The sequence below is a fragment of the Dryas octopetala genome, chromosome 3 (assembly GCF_963921425.1).
Source record: "Dryas octopetala chromosome 3, drDryOcto1.1, whole genome shotgun sequence".
In the NCBI taxonomy this organism is placed as follows: domain Eukaryota; kingdom Viridiplantae; phylum Streptophyta; class Magnoliopsida; order Rosales; family Rosaceae; genus Dryas; species Dryas octopetala.
In genome coordinates this window covers 22,930,877-22,950,564 of record NC_141368.1, presented here as the reverse complement: position 1 = coordinate 22,950,564, position 19,688 = coordinate 22,930,877, and the positions used below count along the sequence as shown (strand labels likewise).

The window sequence follows — 19,688 nt, the reverse complement described above, 5'->3', positions numbered from 1 at the left end:
AAAAGCACATGGGTCTTAAAGGTATTAAGAGCCCAAATTTGGGTTTTATAATCATTAACTTTTATTATTATTTAATAATATGATGTTATTTACATAAATTTCATAAGAAAAACAAATGATACCATTGCTAGTGTACACAAAATCTTAGATGATACAAGCCTTTCCTGGGCAATGGATACATTTTATGCCAAGAGAAACATAAACACAAATCAAGCTCTAAATTCTAACTGCAAAGATTAAAAGAAATAAACCACAGCATAAATTATTAAACTCTTGCAAATGCCAAAATTGCACAGCGTGAATATATCACATATTATTTTCAGCATCTTTCCTAAAATAAAAGGGCAGCCAGAGCAAAAGCTATCCCTTCTTGTTTCAAACTCATAACAAATTTGGAAAACTAACCATCTTTGTTCTCATTGGAGACTTGTAACGCAATTTTTTTGAAATCTTCAAAATATAATCACCGATTAGTGCTCGAATGCTCCTTTGTTATATTTTTGGGATTCTTACAAAAGGGCTAAATGTATTTAAAGAGCCCAAATTTTGGCTAGTTTTCAAAATTTCCTCAACCTCCATTATTATTCTATTGTTACTTTTGGAAGGCAGCAGTTTGAAACAGGAAACAGCCTCTCATCATTTTCTATGGAGTCTCAAAGTAAATGCCTGCAAGGATAGAAGAACTTCCTTTAACCTCTCCTTGGCCTGTTCATCAATCAAGTTGCCATCACCGTCGAACTTTGCTGGAGGCTGGAATGCATTCAAGAAAAACTCGGGCTTGTTAATGAAATGAAGATCAAGAAAAATTCCAATTTGTCGAAGATGGTATTGGGATAGTCCACCGCCAAATCTTCCGCCGGCACTTACAATTGCAGAAGCCTTGTCAGCCCAAACATTTGGTGGTCTAGATGCCCAGTCAATTGCATTCTTTAGAGGTGCTGGTATAAAGGGAGTCAAAAATGCTTAGGAAGTAGTAGAAAATACAACAATACACCATCTTGCCAATGAACCATGGTTTTAATTTTTAACCCAATTCAATATAATGAAAATCTATACAAGGAATTACAGATTCACATATCTTTAAACAATTAAATATGTATAAAAGCACAGGTCCTACTTCACATATCTTTTTTCAATTAATGTCACTAACATAATTTTTTTTGGCAATATTGAACAATTTCATTAAAGAACTTCGTCCTGAACCTAATGAATGTTGTTTCACATTAGGACTTATCCTTTTTTTCTTTTCAGTTTCTTTGTTTAAATTCAATGGAATTAATTATTACCCATTGGTTCATTAATCAACTTTCAAAAACTCTAAAAAATTGAGCAGGGTTGGCCTATCATTCCACGAGTTAGGCTGTGACCTAGAGCTCCCATTAAGAAGGATTCATGAGAATTATTATCATAATGATAATAATTTTACATGTTTATGTAAGATATTAGGGTGAATGTGACTCGATCTATAACCTTGCATTTTGTGTTATATATTCATTTATACAATTTTTGATATGTGTATTTAAGAACAAGATAGAATTTATATATGTAAGTATCTCTTTTAGCAATATTTTAGTTGTCAATATTGCACAATGGTATTGTTGTTATTGTTGAATAGTGACAATGTTGTGGAACACAAAAAAGAGAAAAAAATTGTCAAGCACTCAACATCTGTGTTGAGCGCTCGGTTCATTAAAAGTGGCCTATACTTGTAAACGGCCTATCAAGCTATTTTTTAATTTTAACTTAAAAAAAAAATCCAAAAAAATATATATTGAAACTTAAATCCCAAAAAAAAAAAATTAGTATAAAAAACAATTTTTTATTTAATATAATATTATACACATATTTCTTAGTTATATGTATATTATTCATGTACTATTATAAAATGGAGGCGTTGTACTGGACCAATAGTTACTATTTGACAATAACTTTATAGTGACGAACAGTAACAACAATTGTTACTATTGAAATTAGGGTGGATGTCACTCCATAAATTTTGATTTTGTGTTTTATGTTTGTTTATAATTGTTCGCATGTTTATGTAATAAAAACATAGAAGGTATAAGTATCATTTTTATGCCTTTTTTTTATTGTAATTGTTGCACAGTGAGTATAGTTACTATCCACCAATAGCTGTATTGTAATTTGTAAAACACAAAAAACAAATAGTGTGCACTTGGATTCCATACCAAGTGCACTAATTTATTAAAGTGGACCGATCGATCACCGATTTTTTGGAACTGAGCCAGCCTATCAAGCCATTTTTTATTTTGGGTCTTTAAAAAAACCTTACTTTTAAACAGGGTCCAAGGAATAAAAAAAAACAGTAATGCTACACTTACCACATTTTTATGCCACAATTACATACCATCTTACATGGCATTCATACATTGGACACTACAAATTAAAAAATAAAACTTAAAAAAGAAAAAGGAAATACCCTTTCAGTAAAGTAATGACACATCAAGTGGGATACAAATGTGGGAAAAAAAATGTAAGACAACTAGCATTATTGTAAAAAAAAAATGGTTGAGAGGCCAAATTGCGTAATAAAGCGGCCCACTTTATAATGAGTCTAGGCCAAACGTTCGACACTGTACAAACACCCCCACTCACTTTAAAATGTAGGCTTGCTTATTATTCTTAAAAATTTGGTTAACCTTTTAACATCAAACACTTTGGAAGAATTATTTTATCATAAGACCTCCAAAATGAGCTAATCAATCATTTACTGTATTTTAGACAAAAACTAGTTATGATAGGGAATCACTTATGAATTATGATGCTTCATATTAATAAATATATGACATAATATAATTATTATCCATATTGGACAGAAGAAAAAATTGTTAAGACTGATGAGTGATGAGCATGCAGCACGCACTGTCCTTACAAAATAAAAAGAAACTATAAAACAAAGTTAAAAAAAAAAATTATAATAAATAGAAGAAATGAATTAAGAATTATTATTATACCGGCTATGGAGTAATTGTTCTCAGGAGAAGCAAAGAGGATGCTATCAGCTTCTAGAATCTTCTGACGAAATGCTTCGACGGCAGCCGGAAAACTCCTCTTTCCCTCGAGATCCGTGTTCAGCAGCGGCAGCGCCGAGATGTCTACGTACTCTACTTCCACGCCCTTCATTGACTCCCCCTTGCTTATCACAATCGCTATCAAACGCCACCGTTTTAGTCATAACCCAATCTCACGTGATCACATCCACCTCCACCAAAACCAACAAAAATACAGAATTACAGATTAAGAGATTGTACTACTTACCAGAACGAATGAGACCGCGGTTATAGGAAGCTTTACGAAGAGACCCACAAATGGTTGCCACTTTGATCAGTGACTTTGCTGCAATTGAAGCCTCCATTTTTCTTCTGAGATTTTAAGATGTAGTGAATGAAACACGATTCCATTGAAGAAGAGAGGAGGAGTGGAGTGTATTAAATAAGTACGATAAAGGGCAAGGAGTCAAGGACAATTTGGAAGTGGCAAGCTTTTCTTTTTTTAATGAAATTTTAAAAGGTTTTTTATTTAATTATATATATTATTATCAAGTGGACATTTCCAACTTGGGGCCGGCTCTAAATACGGGTGTGGCCATTCAATCTATAAAAAAATACAGATGGGGCCAACAAATGTGTCCCTACATTAAAAGGCCAATGCCCCACAGTTTTCTTTTACCGAAAATCATAGGTTTTCGGTATAAAACGAAAATCAATGGACGCCCTAAAATTATGGTACGTAACAGCGGTACCCACTTAAGGATCTCAAGAATGTAATACCCGTACTCCAAGTATAATATTTCCTAAGGTACCTTAAGACGAGTTAAGCTCAATTAGTGGAAGATAGGAATTGAATCAGAATTTTAACAACAAAAAATATAAAAAAACATAAATTCATTTAGATTTTTTTTTTTTTTTGTTGAAAAATTCATTTAGATTGTATCCATCCATTTGAATCCTTAAAGATTCATTTTCAATTTCAATATTATCCCATGTTCATTTCCCTCCATTTTTGTGCCACATGTGAAAATCAACTTTTATGACTCACATTTTCCATCATTATCCCTTACTTTCTCACATTTATGTGACCCCACCTCTTTGACCTAGTCAAAGATTCTCCCAATAATGTGACAAATAGGGATGGCAATGGGGTGGGTTTGCCAATACCGTACTCGCCCCGTCAGGTAATCGGGGGTATTCGGGGCCCCTATTATTTTTTTAAAAAATAATTTTTTTATTAATAACATACCAAACTAACATAAATATATAATATAATAGATAAAATATATTAAAATTCATCATATTATATTACAATAACACTAAATCATAAAGAGCATACTATTAAATTTTAAAGACATGCAACAAAAATTAAGATAATAAATTAAAATATAATTATATAATATAATATTTTTATTAAACGGGTATAAAGGGTGGGGCAGGGCGGGGCGGGGACCGGGATGGTATTACCATACCCGCTTAATCGGGGTGGGTCCCCCCAGGGATTTTCGGGGGCGGGGAATTTTGCCATCCCTAGTGACAAGTGGATTTAATTAGTCCATTATTAAATCATACTTACACTAATTTAGTACTTAGTTAATTGCTCTAATTAACTTATTCACTCGGGGTCTCGAAAATCTATTGTTGGCTAATAATCCGTGGAGTCAGACTTTCTTCAAGCGTGCTTATATGGTTAATAATCTAGTGGACCCCAAAGTCTATTGTTGGCTCTCGCCATTCTCTCGTGTTTTTGTTATTTGTCAAGATAGCGTGGTAATATGATTGCTCATCTTATATGTTGAAAACGTGGTATGTTCGTTTGGTTAGAGAATGATCTTGCATGGCTTATGGATTGTATTCAATCTATGTATCATGTTACCAATCTTGATTTTTAACAAAAGTTAGTCTTTTATTTTTTAGTTTTTAAAAAAACTAGTACTATATAAAGAAAAAGAGAGAAATTTTCCTCATTTTTTAATATGTAGTGTATGAGTCATTAAATAATTATAGAGTTACTTCTTTGTTGTTTTTTTACAATGTTCTTAGTATCATAATTAAATATGAGTGTTGTTATTTGCACACTCATTTTCCTCTCACATACTACACACCCCTCTCTTACCTCACTCCCCTTTTTGGGAACATTTTCCAAAATGATTATAATTATATCCATATTTTCGTTGAGGATCTCGTTTTCACTTTGATTCAAATAAAAACTATTATTAACAATTTGTTTTAATCAAGGATTTCCGTCAATTATGCTATAACTTCCGTTAAAAAGTGTTCATTTGTTAAGCACGTGACCAATTTTTAGGGATAAAAAGGTCTATTCACTTAAAAATAATTACAAAAAATAAAACTAAAATTTTAAAATGAAAAAACAAACCCCCCCCCCCCCCCAGCTGACCAGAACGAATGAGACCGCGGTGATAGGAAGCTTTACGAAGAGACCCACAAATGGCTGCCACTTTGATCCGTGACTTTGCTGCAATTGAAGCCTCCATTTTTCTTCTGAGATTTTAAGATGTAGTGACTGAAGTCTGAAACAAGATTCAATTGAACAAGAGAGGAGGAGTGGAGTGTATTAAATAAGTACGATAAAGGGCAAGGAGTCAAGGACAATTGGGATTATTTTTTTTTTTGGTCAAACACAATTGGGACTTTAATGGGCTTTGGGTTTTGGAAGTGGCAAGCTTTTCTTTTTTTAATGAAATTTTACTGGCCCACTCAATCAATCAACAATGTACAATAGTAACAATACATTGCACCTTCGAACCTTTGATTAATTAAAGTTTTTTTCTTCATTTTTTCCTTATTTTAAAAGGTTTTTTATTTAATTATATATATATTATCAAGTGGACATTCCCAACTTAGGGCCGGCTCTAAATACAGGTGTAGCTATTCAATATAAAAAAAAAAAAAAATTACAGGTGGGGCCAACAAATGTGTCCCTACATTAAAAGGCCAATGCCCCACAGTTTTCCCTTACCGAAAATCATAGGTTTTCGATGCAAAATGAAACTCAGTGGACACCGGTCATGCCCTAAAATTCTGGTACGTAACAGCGGTACCTACTTAAGGATCTCAAGAATATAATATCCATACTCCAAGTATAATATTTCCTAAGGTACGTTAAGACGAGTTAAGCTCAATTAGTGGAAAATAGGAATGGGATCAGAGTTTTAACAACGAAAAATATAAAAAAAAAAACATAAATTCATTTAGATTGTATCCATCCATTTGAATCTTCAAAGATTCATTTTCAATTTTTAATATTATCACATGTTCATTTCCGTCCATTTTCATGTCACACGTGAAAGACTTACATTTTCCACCTTTATCCCTTACTTTCTCATATATATGTGACCCACCTCATTGACCTAGTCAAAGATTCTCTCAATAATGTGACAAGTGGATTTAATTAGTCCATTATTAAATCACACTTACACTAGTTTAGTGCTTAGTTAATCACTCTAATTAACTTAATCACTCGGGGTCTCGAAAGTCTATTGTTGGCTAATAATCCGTGGAGTCAGACTTTCTTCAAGCGTGCTTATATGGTTAATAATCTAGTGGACCTCGAAGTCTATTGTTGGCTCTAGCCATTCTCTCGTGTTTTTGTTATTTGTCAAGATAGCGTAATATGATTGCTCATCTTATGTTGAAAACGTGGTACATTCTTTTGGTTACAGAATGATCTTGCATGAGTTATGGATTGTATTCAATCTATGTATCAGGTTACTAATCTTAATTTTTAATAAAAGTTAGTCTTTTATTTTTATTTTTTTTTTTAAATAGTACTATATGAAGAAAAAGAGTGAAATTTTCTTCATTTTTTAATATGTAGTGTATGAGTCATTAAATAATTGAGGAAATTACATATTTGGTCTACTTATTTTATACTTAGTTCAATTTTGGTCCACGATTTTTTTTAAGTTATGTTTTGGTCCACTAATTGTTTCGCTTGTTCAATAAAGGTCCAGATTTGTGACTTTAAATCCTTTGGGTTGTATTTTCTTCAATTATAATTAAAGTATAAATTATATTTCATCATTTCTTAGTCATAGGAACTAATTTGGAGTATTAGAATCTAAGAAAATTGAGATTGGTTGAAATTTGAAAAATTGGCAGTTTCGAGTACCCTACTTTGAGGTCAATTATCTTGAGTTTTAGAACTCCAATTTGAATGATCTTTATATGGTTGTAAGAAGAGATGCATAGCTTTTAAACAAGTATATGTTTGCTGAATTTGAGTGAGATTTGATAGGGCAAAATGCAGACTAAATTTGAGAAAACAAATCTGGACTTTTATTGAACAAGTGGAACAATTAGTGGACTAAAACAGAACCTAAAAAAGATTGTAGACCAAAATTGAACTAGGTATAAAATAAGTGGACTAAATTTGTAATTTCCTCTTAAATAATTATAGAGTTACTTCTTTGTTGTTTTTTTACGATGTTCCTAGTATCATAATTAAATATGAGTGTTGCTCTTTGCACACCCATTTTCCTCTCACTACACACCCCTCTCTTACCTCACTCCCCTTTGATCCTCAAGGACTTTAGTCATAGGTTTCAGTGACTGTGTTCTCGAACTCATAAGTGCGAATAAGTAATTGGATGAACAGAAAAGTAATGAACTTTAATGAAAAATGTGTGAATTAATAATCAGATTATTACGAAAATGGGTGACAATGGTAGTACTAACAACAAATATCATGATAAACGAACATGAAATTAAAAATCGAAACTTGAAAAAATCAATACTAAGGAAAAGTAAATAGTAGAGCTAAAAAAAACAAGATCAAAGGCTTGAGAGCTTGAGAACTTGAAGAACGTGAATTGCTTGTGATCTTGAGAATTCTGAGAATTGATTAAAAGTTGTTGGTTGTTGTGTTGATTGATTGTTGAGAGAGAACTTTCTAAATGCTTGATGCCTCTTTATATAGTGGTTGCCTTGCTTAGATTCAGGAAATCCTTCTTCTATTCAAACTAGAACTCCTTGCTTCTTTTTTCTTCACGCTAAAGTCATCCACTTCTTGCCTAATTTGGAACTCCTAATCCCCCAAGGATTCCCCTCGGCGATAATAACTAGGATTCTTCTAGAATTTGCACTCCACTTGACTTGGGCTTGCTTATTGGGCTTCAAAAACTCCACGTGATTCAGCCCAAAACCAAAATATGGTATAAACAAAACCTTACATGACTCTCCATCAAAATTGGTTGAAGCTTACCGAAGGCACTCACAAAGCTAAAAGATTAATAAAACAAAAAGTTCAAAATTTTTTGGTTGAATTATCTTACCCTTAATTAAATGTTTGGATAAAACCCATTTGTGGGTTTTATATATAGATCTTAAGCTATGTTATACAGGCTCCTTTTATTGAGGTATACCTCAACTTACTTATGTTTAGGTATACCCTAATAGGGCCCACACGAGTCGTTTTGTGTCGATCCGAACCGTTTATTTTTTTCATCTCCATTGATAGATTATCCTTGCAAAAAATTAGCCAAATCGAAAATCATTTGCCTATTTAACTTTGATCAAATAAATGGATGAACCAAATATTTTTTATGAAACCATCCATTTGTTTTATCAAAGTTAGATAGGCAAATGATTTCCAATTTGACTAATTTTTTGCAATGATGATCTATCAATGAAGATGATCCTTGCAAACGGTTCGGATCTACACAAAACGACTCGTGTGAGTCCCAACAAGGTCATACATCAACATAAATAAGTTGAGGTATACCTCAATAGAATGAGTCTGCTATGTTATATATAGATCTTAAGCTATGTGAGAGAAAAAAGAAAGATTCCAATATCTTGCCAATATTTGTTTCGTTAAAATTGTTGGTTTTGCATAGTTTTTTTTTTATTATTATTTTTTAATTATTTTTTAGACATTTTATTCTTAAAATTGGTCATGTGATAAATTTTTAAGGAAATTTATAACAAAGTTGATGGAAAATCATTGATTGAGACTAACATTTAATTATAGTGCTTAATTGGATCAAAGTGAAAATGAGATCCTCAACTAAAAATAGGGGTATAGTTGGAATTCTTTTGCTAAAATTCCCCCCTCCTCTTTTCATTTTTATTTTTCTAATTTCTCAAAACACACCCTAAAAATATTTAAAATACCCTCATTTACAAAAAAAAAAAAAAAAAAAAACTAAAACCCAGCCAGCCCACCCCCAACCCCAACGCCGACCCATACCCGACGCGACTTCGGCCACTGTCGCCGGCCTCCCTTTCTCTCTCTCTCTCTCTCTCCTCTCTCCCTTTCTCTCTATGGCTTCTCACTGTCACCCTCTATCCACCCAACCCAACCACACTAGTCTCTCCTCTCTGTCTTTCTCACTCTTTTCTCTCCTGTCTCTCTCCCTCTCTCTGATTTGCATTCGTATTGGCTGGAGCCAATATTAATCAAACCAATTGGTTGCTTGTTGCTGGGCGGAAGAAATGGATGGCTCCTGTGACTCTTCAACTTCCATTTAAAATGGGCTAGGCCATGTGCAAGAATTTTGAGCCACTGCAACTTCATTTTTTCATTCTTTTATTTGGGCTTTAACTTTCAAAACCTACAAAACATAAATAAAACTAATTAATAAAAATTCTAATTTTTAATCTAATCTAAAAATAAATGCAACCTAATAAAATTTAAGAAATAAGACAAAAACTAATAAAACTCACTAATTAACTAAATAATAAAAATAAGAATTAAAACACTAAAAATTGCTAAAAGATATAGACAAAAACGTAAGGTTTTAAGGATAAAAATTATATATAAAATGAGCTCAACACCTTACATGACTCTCCATCAAAATTGGTTGAAGCTTACCGAAGGCACTCACAAAGCTAAAAGATTAATAAAACAAAAAGTTCAAAATTTTTTGGTTGAATTATCCTACCCTTAATTAAATGTTTGGATAAAACCCATTTGTGGGTTTTATATATAGATCTTAAGCTATGTTATACAGGCTCCTTCTATTGAGGTATACCTCAACTTATTTATGTTGAGGTATACCCTATTAGGGCCCACACGAGTCGTTTTGTATCGATCCGAACCGTTCATTTTTTACATCTCCATTGATAGATTATCCTTGCGAAAAATTAGCCAAATCGAAAATCATTTGCCTATCTAATTTTGATCAAATAAATTGATGAACCAAATATTTTCGATGAAACCGTCCATTTGTTTTATCAAAATTAGATAGGCAAATAATTTCCGATTTGACTAATTTTTTGCAAGGATGATCTATCAATGAAGATGATCCTTGCAAACGGTTCGAATCTACACAAAACGACTCGTGTGGGTCCCAACAAGGTCATACCTTAACATAAATAAGTTGAGGTATACCTCAATAGAATGAGTCTGCTATGTTATATATAGATCTTAAGCTATGTGAGAGAAAAAAGAAAGATTCCAATATCTTGCCAATATTTGTTTCGTTAAAATTGTTGGTTTTACATAGTTTTTTTTTTAGAGGAAAAGACATTTTATTCTTAAAATTGGTCATGTGAAAAAGTTTTAAGGAAATTTATAACAAAGTTGATGGAAAATCATTGATTGAAACTAACATTTAATTATAGTGCTTAATTGGATCAAAGTGAAAATGAAATATTCAACTAAAAATAGGGGTATAGTTGGAATTCTTTTGCTAAAATTCCCCCCTCCCCTTTTCATTTTTATTTTTCTAATTTCTCAAAACACACCCTCCAAATACTTAAAATACCCTCATTTACACACACACACACAAAAAAAAAAAAAAAAAAACTAAAACCCAGCCAGCCCAACCCCAACCCCAACGCCGACCCATCCCCGACGCGACTTCGGCCACTGTCGCCGGCCTCTCTCTCTCTCTCTCTCTCTCTCTCTCTCTCTCTCCCTTTCTCTCTCTGGTTTCTCACTGTCACCCTCTATCCACCCAACCCAACCACACTAGTCTCTCCTCTCTGTCTTTCTCACTCTTCTCTCTCCTGTCTCTCTCCCTCTCTCTGATTTGCATTCGTAGCGTGTGTCTAGAATTTACATAGAGAATTTGTATGTAGCACATAATTGGGCAGGTAAAATGATTGCTGCACCAATTGCCGAATGGGCTTTTAGTATGTGCACAACATTGTCATTGTTGGAGTTCATGCAAAGCTTTACTAGGATCAAAATTTAGTTGGCCCATATGAACACCTATTAGAGACAGGCCTTGGTGCAGGCCAACCATGGTTAACCAGAGGTCCAGAACACACTTGCAATAATTTCCACTTTTGTTTTTTTGTTGTTTTTTTTTTTTTCCTCTTTCGCCAAGCAATCAATCCTTGAGTGTAAGGAACAAATTGCTCTTTTTTTGCTATATATTTTTTATTTTGGTATAATTTTGGTAAAGGGTGTTATGAGTCATGACATTGACATTGGATGAAGCCAAGGAGGCTTAACTTATTTTGGCTTACTGTTCAAGAAAGCTGTTGTTGCTGTTTAGTATTAGATAATGCAAGTATACAACAAGTGTCAACAGCAAATGCAGCATCTAATGATGACATTAATAAATTATTTAAAATAATTTTCAAATCTATATAAATTTATTAATTATTAATATGATGTTATTTACATAAATTTCACAAGAAAAACAATGATACCATTGCTAGTGTACAAAAAATCTTAGATGATACAGCCTTTCCTGGGCAATATGCATACATTTTATGCCCAGAGAAACATAAACATAAATCAAGCTCTAAATTCCAACTGCAAAGACAAAAAGAAACAAACCACAGAATAAATCATTAAACTCTTCCCAATGCCAAAATTGCAGAGCGTGAATATATCACATTATTTTCAGCATCTTCCTAAAATAAAAAGGCGGCCAGAGCAAAGGTTAACGCTTCTTGTTTCAAATTCATAACAAATTTGAAAAACTAACCATCTTTGTTCTCATTAGAGATTTGTAACTCAATTTTTTTGAAATTTTCAAAATATAATCACCGAGTAGTAATGCTCCTTTGTTATATTGTTGGGATTCTTAAAAAAGAGCTAAATGTATTTAAAGAGCCCAAATTTTGGCTTGTTTTCAAAATTTCCTCGACCTCCATTATTATTCTATTGTTATTTGGAAGGCAGCAGTTTGAAACAGGAAACAGCCTCTCATCATTTTCCATGGAGTCTCAAAGTAAATGCCTGCAAGGATAGAAGAACTTCCTTTAACCTCTCCTTGGCCTGTTCATCAATCAAGTTGCCATCACCGTCGAACTTTGCTGGAGGCTGGAATGCATTCAAGAAAAACTCGGGCTTGTTAATGAAATGAAGATCAAGAAAAACTCCAACTTGTCGAAGATGGTATTGGGATCGTCCACCGCCAAAACCTCCGCCGGCACTTACAATTGCAGCAGCCTTGTCAGCCCAAACATTTGGTGGTCTAGATGCCCAGTCAATTGCATTCTTTAGAGGTGCTGGTATAAAGGGAGTCAAAAATGCTTAGGAAGTAGCAGAAAATACAACAATGCACCATCTTGCCAAACCATGATTTTAATTTTTAACCCAATTCAATATAATGAAAATCTATACAAGGAATTACAGATTCAATAACATGAAACTCTAGCTAGCTCTAAACCTTACACTTACTAGTAAAAATAAATAAATAAATAAAAATTTACACATACTAGTAAAAATAAATGAACAAATAAAAAAACTTCACTTACAGAAATGTAAAGTTGCGTTTTATTTGAGGGTTAAATTCACACATTGTAACTAAACAATTAAATATGTATAAAAGCACAAGACCTACTTCACATATCTTTTTTCAATTAATGCCAATAACACAATTTTTTTGGGCAATATTGAACAATTTCATTAAGGAACTTCGTCCTGAAGCTAATGAATCAACTTTCACACATGTTAATTAGATGGAGAAATCATCATATTAGGACTTATCCTTTTTTTCTTTTCAGTTTCTTTGTTTAAATTCAATGGAATTAATTATTACCCATTGGTTCATTAATCTACTTTCAAAAACTCTAAAACATTGAGCAGGGTTGGCCTGTCATTCCACGAGTTAGGCTGTGACTAGCTCCCATTAAGAAGGATTCATGAGAATTATTATAATAATGATAATAATTTTTAACATGTTTATGTAAGAAATTAGGGTGAATGTGACTCTATAACCTTGCATTTTGTGTTATACATATTCATTTACACAATTTTTGATATGTTTATTTAAGAACAAGATACAATTTATATATATAAGTATCATTTTTAGAAATATTTTAGTTGTCACTATTGCACAATGACATTGTTGTTACTATTGAATAGTAACAATGTTGTATGCGGAACACAAAAAAGAGAAAAAATTAAAGCGTCAAACGCTCAACATCTGTGCTAAGCGCTCGGTTCATTACAAGTGGCCTATACTTGTAAACGGCCTATCAAGCTATTTTTTTATTTTTTTTAACTTTAAAAAAATCCAAAAAATATATATTGAAACTTAAATGCCAAAAAGCAAATTTTTAGTACAAAAAAAAAAAAATTTTATTTAATATAATATTATACACATATTGTTTCATTTACACATATTTCATAGTTATAGGTATATTATTCATGTACTATTATAAAAGAGACCTATAAATTAAAATTTTAAGAAAAGTCAAACATAAAAGCCTAAATAACTAAAATATTGTAATATGACTGGAATTTGCCACCGCTATTTTTACATTACATGATGAATAAGAATATTCTATACCCTCTAATGTTAATCAACTCACCTAATATTTTAGAATGTTAAAAAAGTCTACCACTTTTTAAAAGGAGTTGCTGAGATTGACAAAAAAAATAAAAATGGAGGCGTTGTACTGGACCAATAGTTACTATTTGACAATAACTCTACAGTGATAATAACAACGATTGTTACTATTGAAATTAGGATGGATGTAACTCCATAAGTTTTGATTTTGTGTTTTATGTTTGTTTTAAATTTTTCACATGTTTATGTAAGAAAAACACAAAAGATATAAGTTTCAATTTTATGTCTTTTTTTATAGTAATTGTTGCACAATGAGTATAGTTACTATCCACTAGTAACTGCATTATAAAACACGAAAAAAAAAATGTGCGCTTGAGTTCCATACCGAACACACTAATTTATTAAAGTAGATCGATCGATCACCAGTTTTTTGGATCTGGGCCGGCATATCAAGCCATTTTTTATTTTGGGTCTTGAAAAAATATCCTACTTTAAATAGGGTCCTAGGGAAAACAAAATGATTGATAGGCCGAATTGCGTGATAAAACGGCCCACTTTATAATAAGTCTAGGCCAAACACTTGACATTGTACAAACAGCCTACTCACTTTAAAATGTAGGCTTGCTATTATTCTTAAAAAATTAGGTTAACCTTTTAGCGTCAAACACTTTAATAAATATGACCTCTAAAATGAACTAATCAATCATTTACTGTATTTTAGAGAAAAACTAGCTAATGATAGGGAATCACTTATGATGCTTCATTTTAATAAATATATGACATAATATAATTATTAACCATATTAGATAGAGAAAAAGTTTTAAAAGAAAGAGTTGTTAAAACTATGATTGATGACCTAAGTCTTTCATGGGACATCTCACAATGAGATGTGTCTCATGTGTTAAGGGCCCACCCATTACGAGAGATGCCCTTGAAAGACTCACTGTGAGTGATGAGCATGCTGGAATAAATCTTCTATGGGGCGTGCCCCAGTGAGGCATGTCTCACATGAGGTGGGACCCACATGATTGTGGGTCCCACCTCATGTAAGACATGCCTCACTGGGGCACGCCCCACTGAAGACTCACTCGAGCATGCTGCACGCACTGTCCTTACAAAATAAAAAAGAATTATAAAACAAAGTAAAAAAATAAATAAAAAGATTTATAATAAATAGAAGAAATGAATTAAGAATTATTATTATACCGGCTATGGAGTAATTGTATTCAGGAGAAGCAAAGAGGATGCTATCAGCTTCTAGAATCTTCTGACGAAATGCTTCGACGGCAGCCGGAAAACTCCTCTCTCCCTCGAGATCCGTGTTCAGCAGCGGCAGCGCCGAGATGTCTACGTACTCTACTTCCACGCCCTTCATCGACTCCCCCTTGCTTATCTCAATCGCTATCAAACGCCACCGTTTTAGTCACAACCCAATCTCACATGATCGCATCCACCTCCACCAAAAACATTTACAAAAATACAGAATTACAGATTTAAGTAATTAAGAGATTGTACTACTGACCAGAACGAATGAGACCGCGGTTATAGGAAGCTTTACGAAGAGACCCACAAATGGCTGCCACTTTGATCAGTGACTTTGCTGCAATTGAAGCCTCCATTTTTCTTCTGAGATTTTGAGATGTAGTGACTGAAACGAGATTCAATTGAACAAGAGAGGAGGAGTGGACTGTATTAAATAAGTACGATAAAGGCCAAAGACAATTGGGACTTTTTTTTTTTTTGTGTGTCAAACACAATTGAGAGTTGGGACGTTAATGGGCTTTGGGTTTTGGAAGTGGGAAACTTTTTTTTAATGAAATAGATTCTTCCGCGGAGCGCGCATTAGTGGCCCACTCAAGCAATCAACAATGTACAATACATTGCACCTTCAAACCTTGGATTAATTAAAGTTTTCTTCTTTATTTTCCCTATGTCAAAAGGTTTTCTATTTAATTATATTATTATCAAGTGGACATTCCCAACTTCGGGCCGGCTCTAAATATAGGTGTGGCCATTCAATCAAACAAAAACAAAAAATACAGGTGTGGCCAACAAATGTGTCCCCACATTAAAAGGCCAATGCCTTACAGTTTTTCCTGTTGGCGTGAGTTGTCAATCACCCATAATTAGAGATAGCCTACCATACTTAGAATTAGAATATTGTATCATAATTAGAGAGGAGAAGATCTCGGCTATATCAATGTATTACTTAGAATAGATTGTTAGACTCCTATATATACTCTTGTAAACCACAGAGAAAGTAATCAATGAAAACTATTCTATTCCTCCCATATATTTCACATGGTATCAGAGCAGGGATCTTAGGGTTTATGCTCCGCTTGACACACCTCTAATACTTCCCAGCCAACCATGGAAGCTCAACTAGATCAGAACCCCCCAAAGCAGAATACCTTGAGTATCAACCAGAATCAATCAAACCTCGATGACCTAACCATGAGAATGGCAGAATTGTTATCCAAGGCCATGACCCAGACCCAGACCCAGACCCAAACACAGACTCAGAACCTGATTGTACCAATCGGCATCAAACTAGACAGCACAAATTATGCCGTTTGGTCTCAGGTTTTGGAGATGTTTATCTCCAGAAAAGACAAATTGGGCTATATCAACGGCGATCTCCCACGACCACCACAAACCGACCCGACATGGCAGAAGTGGCGAACAGAGAACTCGATTGTTAAGGGGTGGTTAATCACCTCAATGGAACCGAGTATGATCGGCAATTTCATCAGATTCCCAACGGCGAAAGCCGTATGGGATGCTGTGGCTACGACTTTCTTTGATGGCACTGATGCTTCACAAGTCTATGATCTTAAGAGATGGGTGACACAGATGCGACAAGGCTATGGTCAGATTGAGACGTATTACAACGGTCTTCAAGCTCTCTGGCGAGAAATCGATTTCCACAGACCTAATCCCATGGTTTGTGACTCTGACATTAACAAATTTAATTCGATTATACAGGAGGATAGGGTGTATACCTTTCTTGATGGACTGGATGACCGGCTGGACAACATTCGGAGCGATGTACTTCAGATGCAGCTGTTCCCCACCGTTGAACAAGCATATGCACATGTCCGATGAGAGGATTCACGGCAAGCCGTAATGCTGACCGGTGATGGCTCGCTCGGTGGATCGATTGGCGTAGCCATGGCTTCTCGAGGAGGAGGAGGAAAAATGAGGATGCCGACTGGAGGAGGAGCAAATTCGATGGGTGGGGGCGGATCTCACAGCACAGCCACCGCTGCACATCACAAATTGAATGGAGGAGAAGCAAACTCGGGTGGTTCTGCTTCTTTATCGATAGTATCACCTGGATATTTATCCTCAGGAACAAATCGGGTGGGTCATGGTTCTAACAGACCTGGGCCGCCCATGTCCAGTAATAATGTTCGGCCCAAACAAACAGCCCATTCAGGTACTGGAGGGTGTACTCACTGTGGGAAATTAAAACATACTCGTGAAGGGTGTTACAAGCTGATTGGGTATCCAGAATGGTGGGATGAGTTCAAAGCTCGCAAGCAACGCAAAGCTGATAACAGTAGTACTTCGGGACGAGCCGCTTTTGCACATGCTGAGCCAGAGTTATCCCTTATCTCGACGTCTTCTTTCATTAATGACTCTGCACCTTTCAATGGTTCAGGTAATTTTGGCTATGCTTTATTTAATTCGACCCAGGGTGTCTCGAATGGATGGATACTGGATTCAGGTGCCACCGATCACATGACGAACGACCCCAATGACCTCATTAGTACTACTCATCCAAAGCGAGTAAACATTTCCAATGCTAATGGGGTAACATATCCGGTTACAGGAGCTGGCACTGTCCCACTCTCTGAATCCCTCTCGCTATCAAATCCTTTACTTGTTCCGTCTCTTTCAAGTAAATTGTTATTTGTGGGACAGGCTACTGAGGATTTGAATTGCTGTGCACTAATATATCCCAAGTTTTGTCTCTTGCAGAATATTCTCACCAAGGAGATCATTGGTCGTGGTATTGAGAAGGGGGGGCTGTATTATATGGATGACTTCAGTGAAGGACGAGCTCATCATGTGCAACAAGTATCCGATAAGAAACATCAACAAATTTGGCAATGGCATTGTCGTCTGGCCATCCATCATTCAGTTACATGAAGTATTTGCTACTAGACTTATTCTCTAATGTTAATGAGTCAGATTTGAAATGTGAGACATGCATTTTGGCTAAGAGTCACCGGGTACCTTTTCCCTTGAGTTTGAATAAAACTGATGTTTCCTTTATTTTAGTACATTATGATGTATGGGGACCTTCCCCAGTTCCAACTTCTTTGGGTGTTTGCTGGTTTGTGAAATTTGTGGACGACTGTACCCGCATGACATGGGTGTATTTAATCAAACATAAGAGTGATGTGCCTAACCTCTTCCAGTATTTCCATACAATGATTCAAACTCAGTTCTCGGCCAAGCTTCGGATTCTCCGTTCTGATAATGGTGGAGAGTATGTTAACAGTGCACTGAAGAGCTATTTTTATGCTCATGGTCTCTTTCATGAGACGAGCTGTCCCAATACTCCTCAACAGAATGGTGTGGCAGAACGAAAGAATTGGCATATCTTGGAAACTGCTCGAGCCCTCCTGATTGGTGCTCATGCTCCCCGTCATTATTAGGCAGATGCGATAAGTACTGCGGTTTATCTGTTGAATCGCATGCCATCGAAAGTCTTGGACTTTCAAACTCCTCTCCAGGCTCTCTCTAAACGTGCTACTTTATCGTCTATTCTGATGCTTCCACCTCATACATTTGGATGTGTTGCCTTTGTACATCTCCCGAAGACTCAACGAACTAAGCTTGATCCTTGTGCGTTATGTTGTGTTTTTCTGGGGTATGCCACACACCAGAAAGGATATCGGTGTTATCATCCGCCCACCCGACGTATGTATGTTACTTGGATGTCACCTTCTTGGAATCCGAGCTCTTTTTTTCTACCCCTTCAACCAACTCTCCTCTTCAGGGGGAGACACGGAATGAAGAACAGAATTGGAATGAAGAACAGATTTGGGCTGACTTTGACTTCCTAACAAATGAACCGGAGACTACAGAGCCAACATCAGCAGCTACAATCTCTCCAACATGATCTGAAGTAGAAAGAGACATTGAAGTAGAGAGAACAATTCCCACGATAGCTTCTCTTGATGTATCAGGTGTGAATGAACTTGAAGAAGGACATGGGAAAGATTTTGAAGAAGAAGGCCCCTCTCATCAGCCCCTAGTACCCGATACCAATGAAACTCCTGAGAATATTCATGAGGTAATTACTCATACTCCTGATAATACTTGTGATAATCATGTTGGCTATCAATTACCTTTCAGGCACAACCGTGGGAAACCAGCAGAACGTTACTCTCCAGAACATGTGAGCAAGAAGTCCAGATATCCTATTGCTAATCATGTCTCATCTCAGAACTTATCAGACCCACTCAAGAAGTTTGTGCACAAGTTGTCTACAAATCGTGTTCCCGACCGAGTACAAACTGGACTCATGATATAAAAGAAGAAATGGATGCACTTCAGAAAAATCAGACATGGACACTTGTTTTACTACCAAAAGGGAAAAAGACGGTTGGATGCAGATGGGTGTTCTCTATTAAACACAAGGCTGATGGATCTATTGAAAGATACAAAGCGAGACTTGTTGCGAAGGGATACACACAAACTTATGGCATAGATTATGAGGAGACGTTCTCTCCAGTTGCGAAGCTGAACACAATTAGGGTTTTGTTGTCTCTTGCAGCTAACCTTGATTGGCCATTGCATCAGTTTGATCTAAAAAATGCTTTTCTCCATGGTGATCTCAAGGAGGAGGTGTACATGGATGTCCTACCAGGGTTTGCATCATCTCAAAAGGGAGTAGTTTGTAAACTTAAGAAAGCATTGTATGGCTTGAAGCAACTCCCCG

General features: G+C 35.1%; 2 protein-coding genes across 3 annotated transcripts; both read right to left on the bottom strand.

The window, feature by feature from the left end:
* Positions 1-636: 636 nt before the first annotated feature.
* LOC147291855 (NADPH:quinone oxidoreductase-like) lies at positions 637-5,509 on the bottom strand. 2 transcript variants are annotated; one of them, XM_086237899.1, is made up of 3 exons: positions 5,413-5,509; positions 2,976-3,170; positions 637-938 (listed from the first exon to the last, which is right to left on the bottom strand). In XM_086237899.1, exons 1-3 carry the CDS (start codon positions 5,507-5,509, stop codon positions 637-639), a joined length of 594 nt encoding a protein of 197 aa, XP_086094025.1. The 2 variants fall into 2 exon arrangements, with proteins under 2 accessions (XP_086094025.1, XP_086094024.1); XM_086237898.1 differs by lacking the exon at positions 5,413-5,509 and adding an exon at positions 3,280-3,438.
* Positions 5,510-11,650: 6,141 nt separating this feature from the next.
* Positions 11,651-15,689, bottom strand: LOC147291854 (NADPH:quinone oxidoreductase-like). Its single transcript, XM_086237440.1, has 4 exons — positions 15,627-15,689; positions 15,255-15,420; positions 14,939-15,133; positions 11,651-12,446 (listed from the first exon to the last, which is right to left on the bottom strand). Exons 2-4 carry the CDS (start codon positions 15,349-15,351, stop codon positions 12,145-12,147), a joined length of 594 nt encoding a protein of 197 aa, XP_086093566.1. The 5' UTR covers positions 15,352-15,420; positions 15,627-15,689; the 3' UTR covers positions 11,651-12,144.
* Between the last annotated feature and the right edge of the window lie 3,999 nt (positions 15,690-19,688).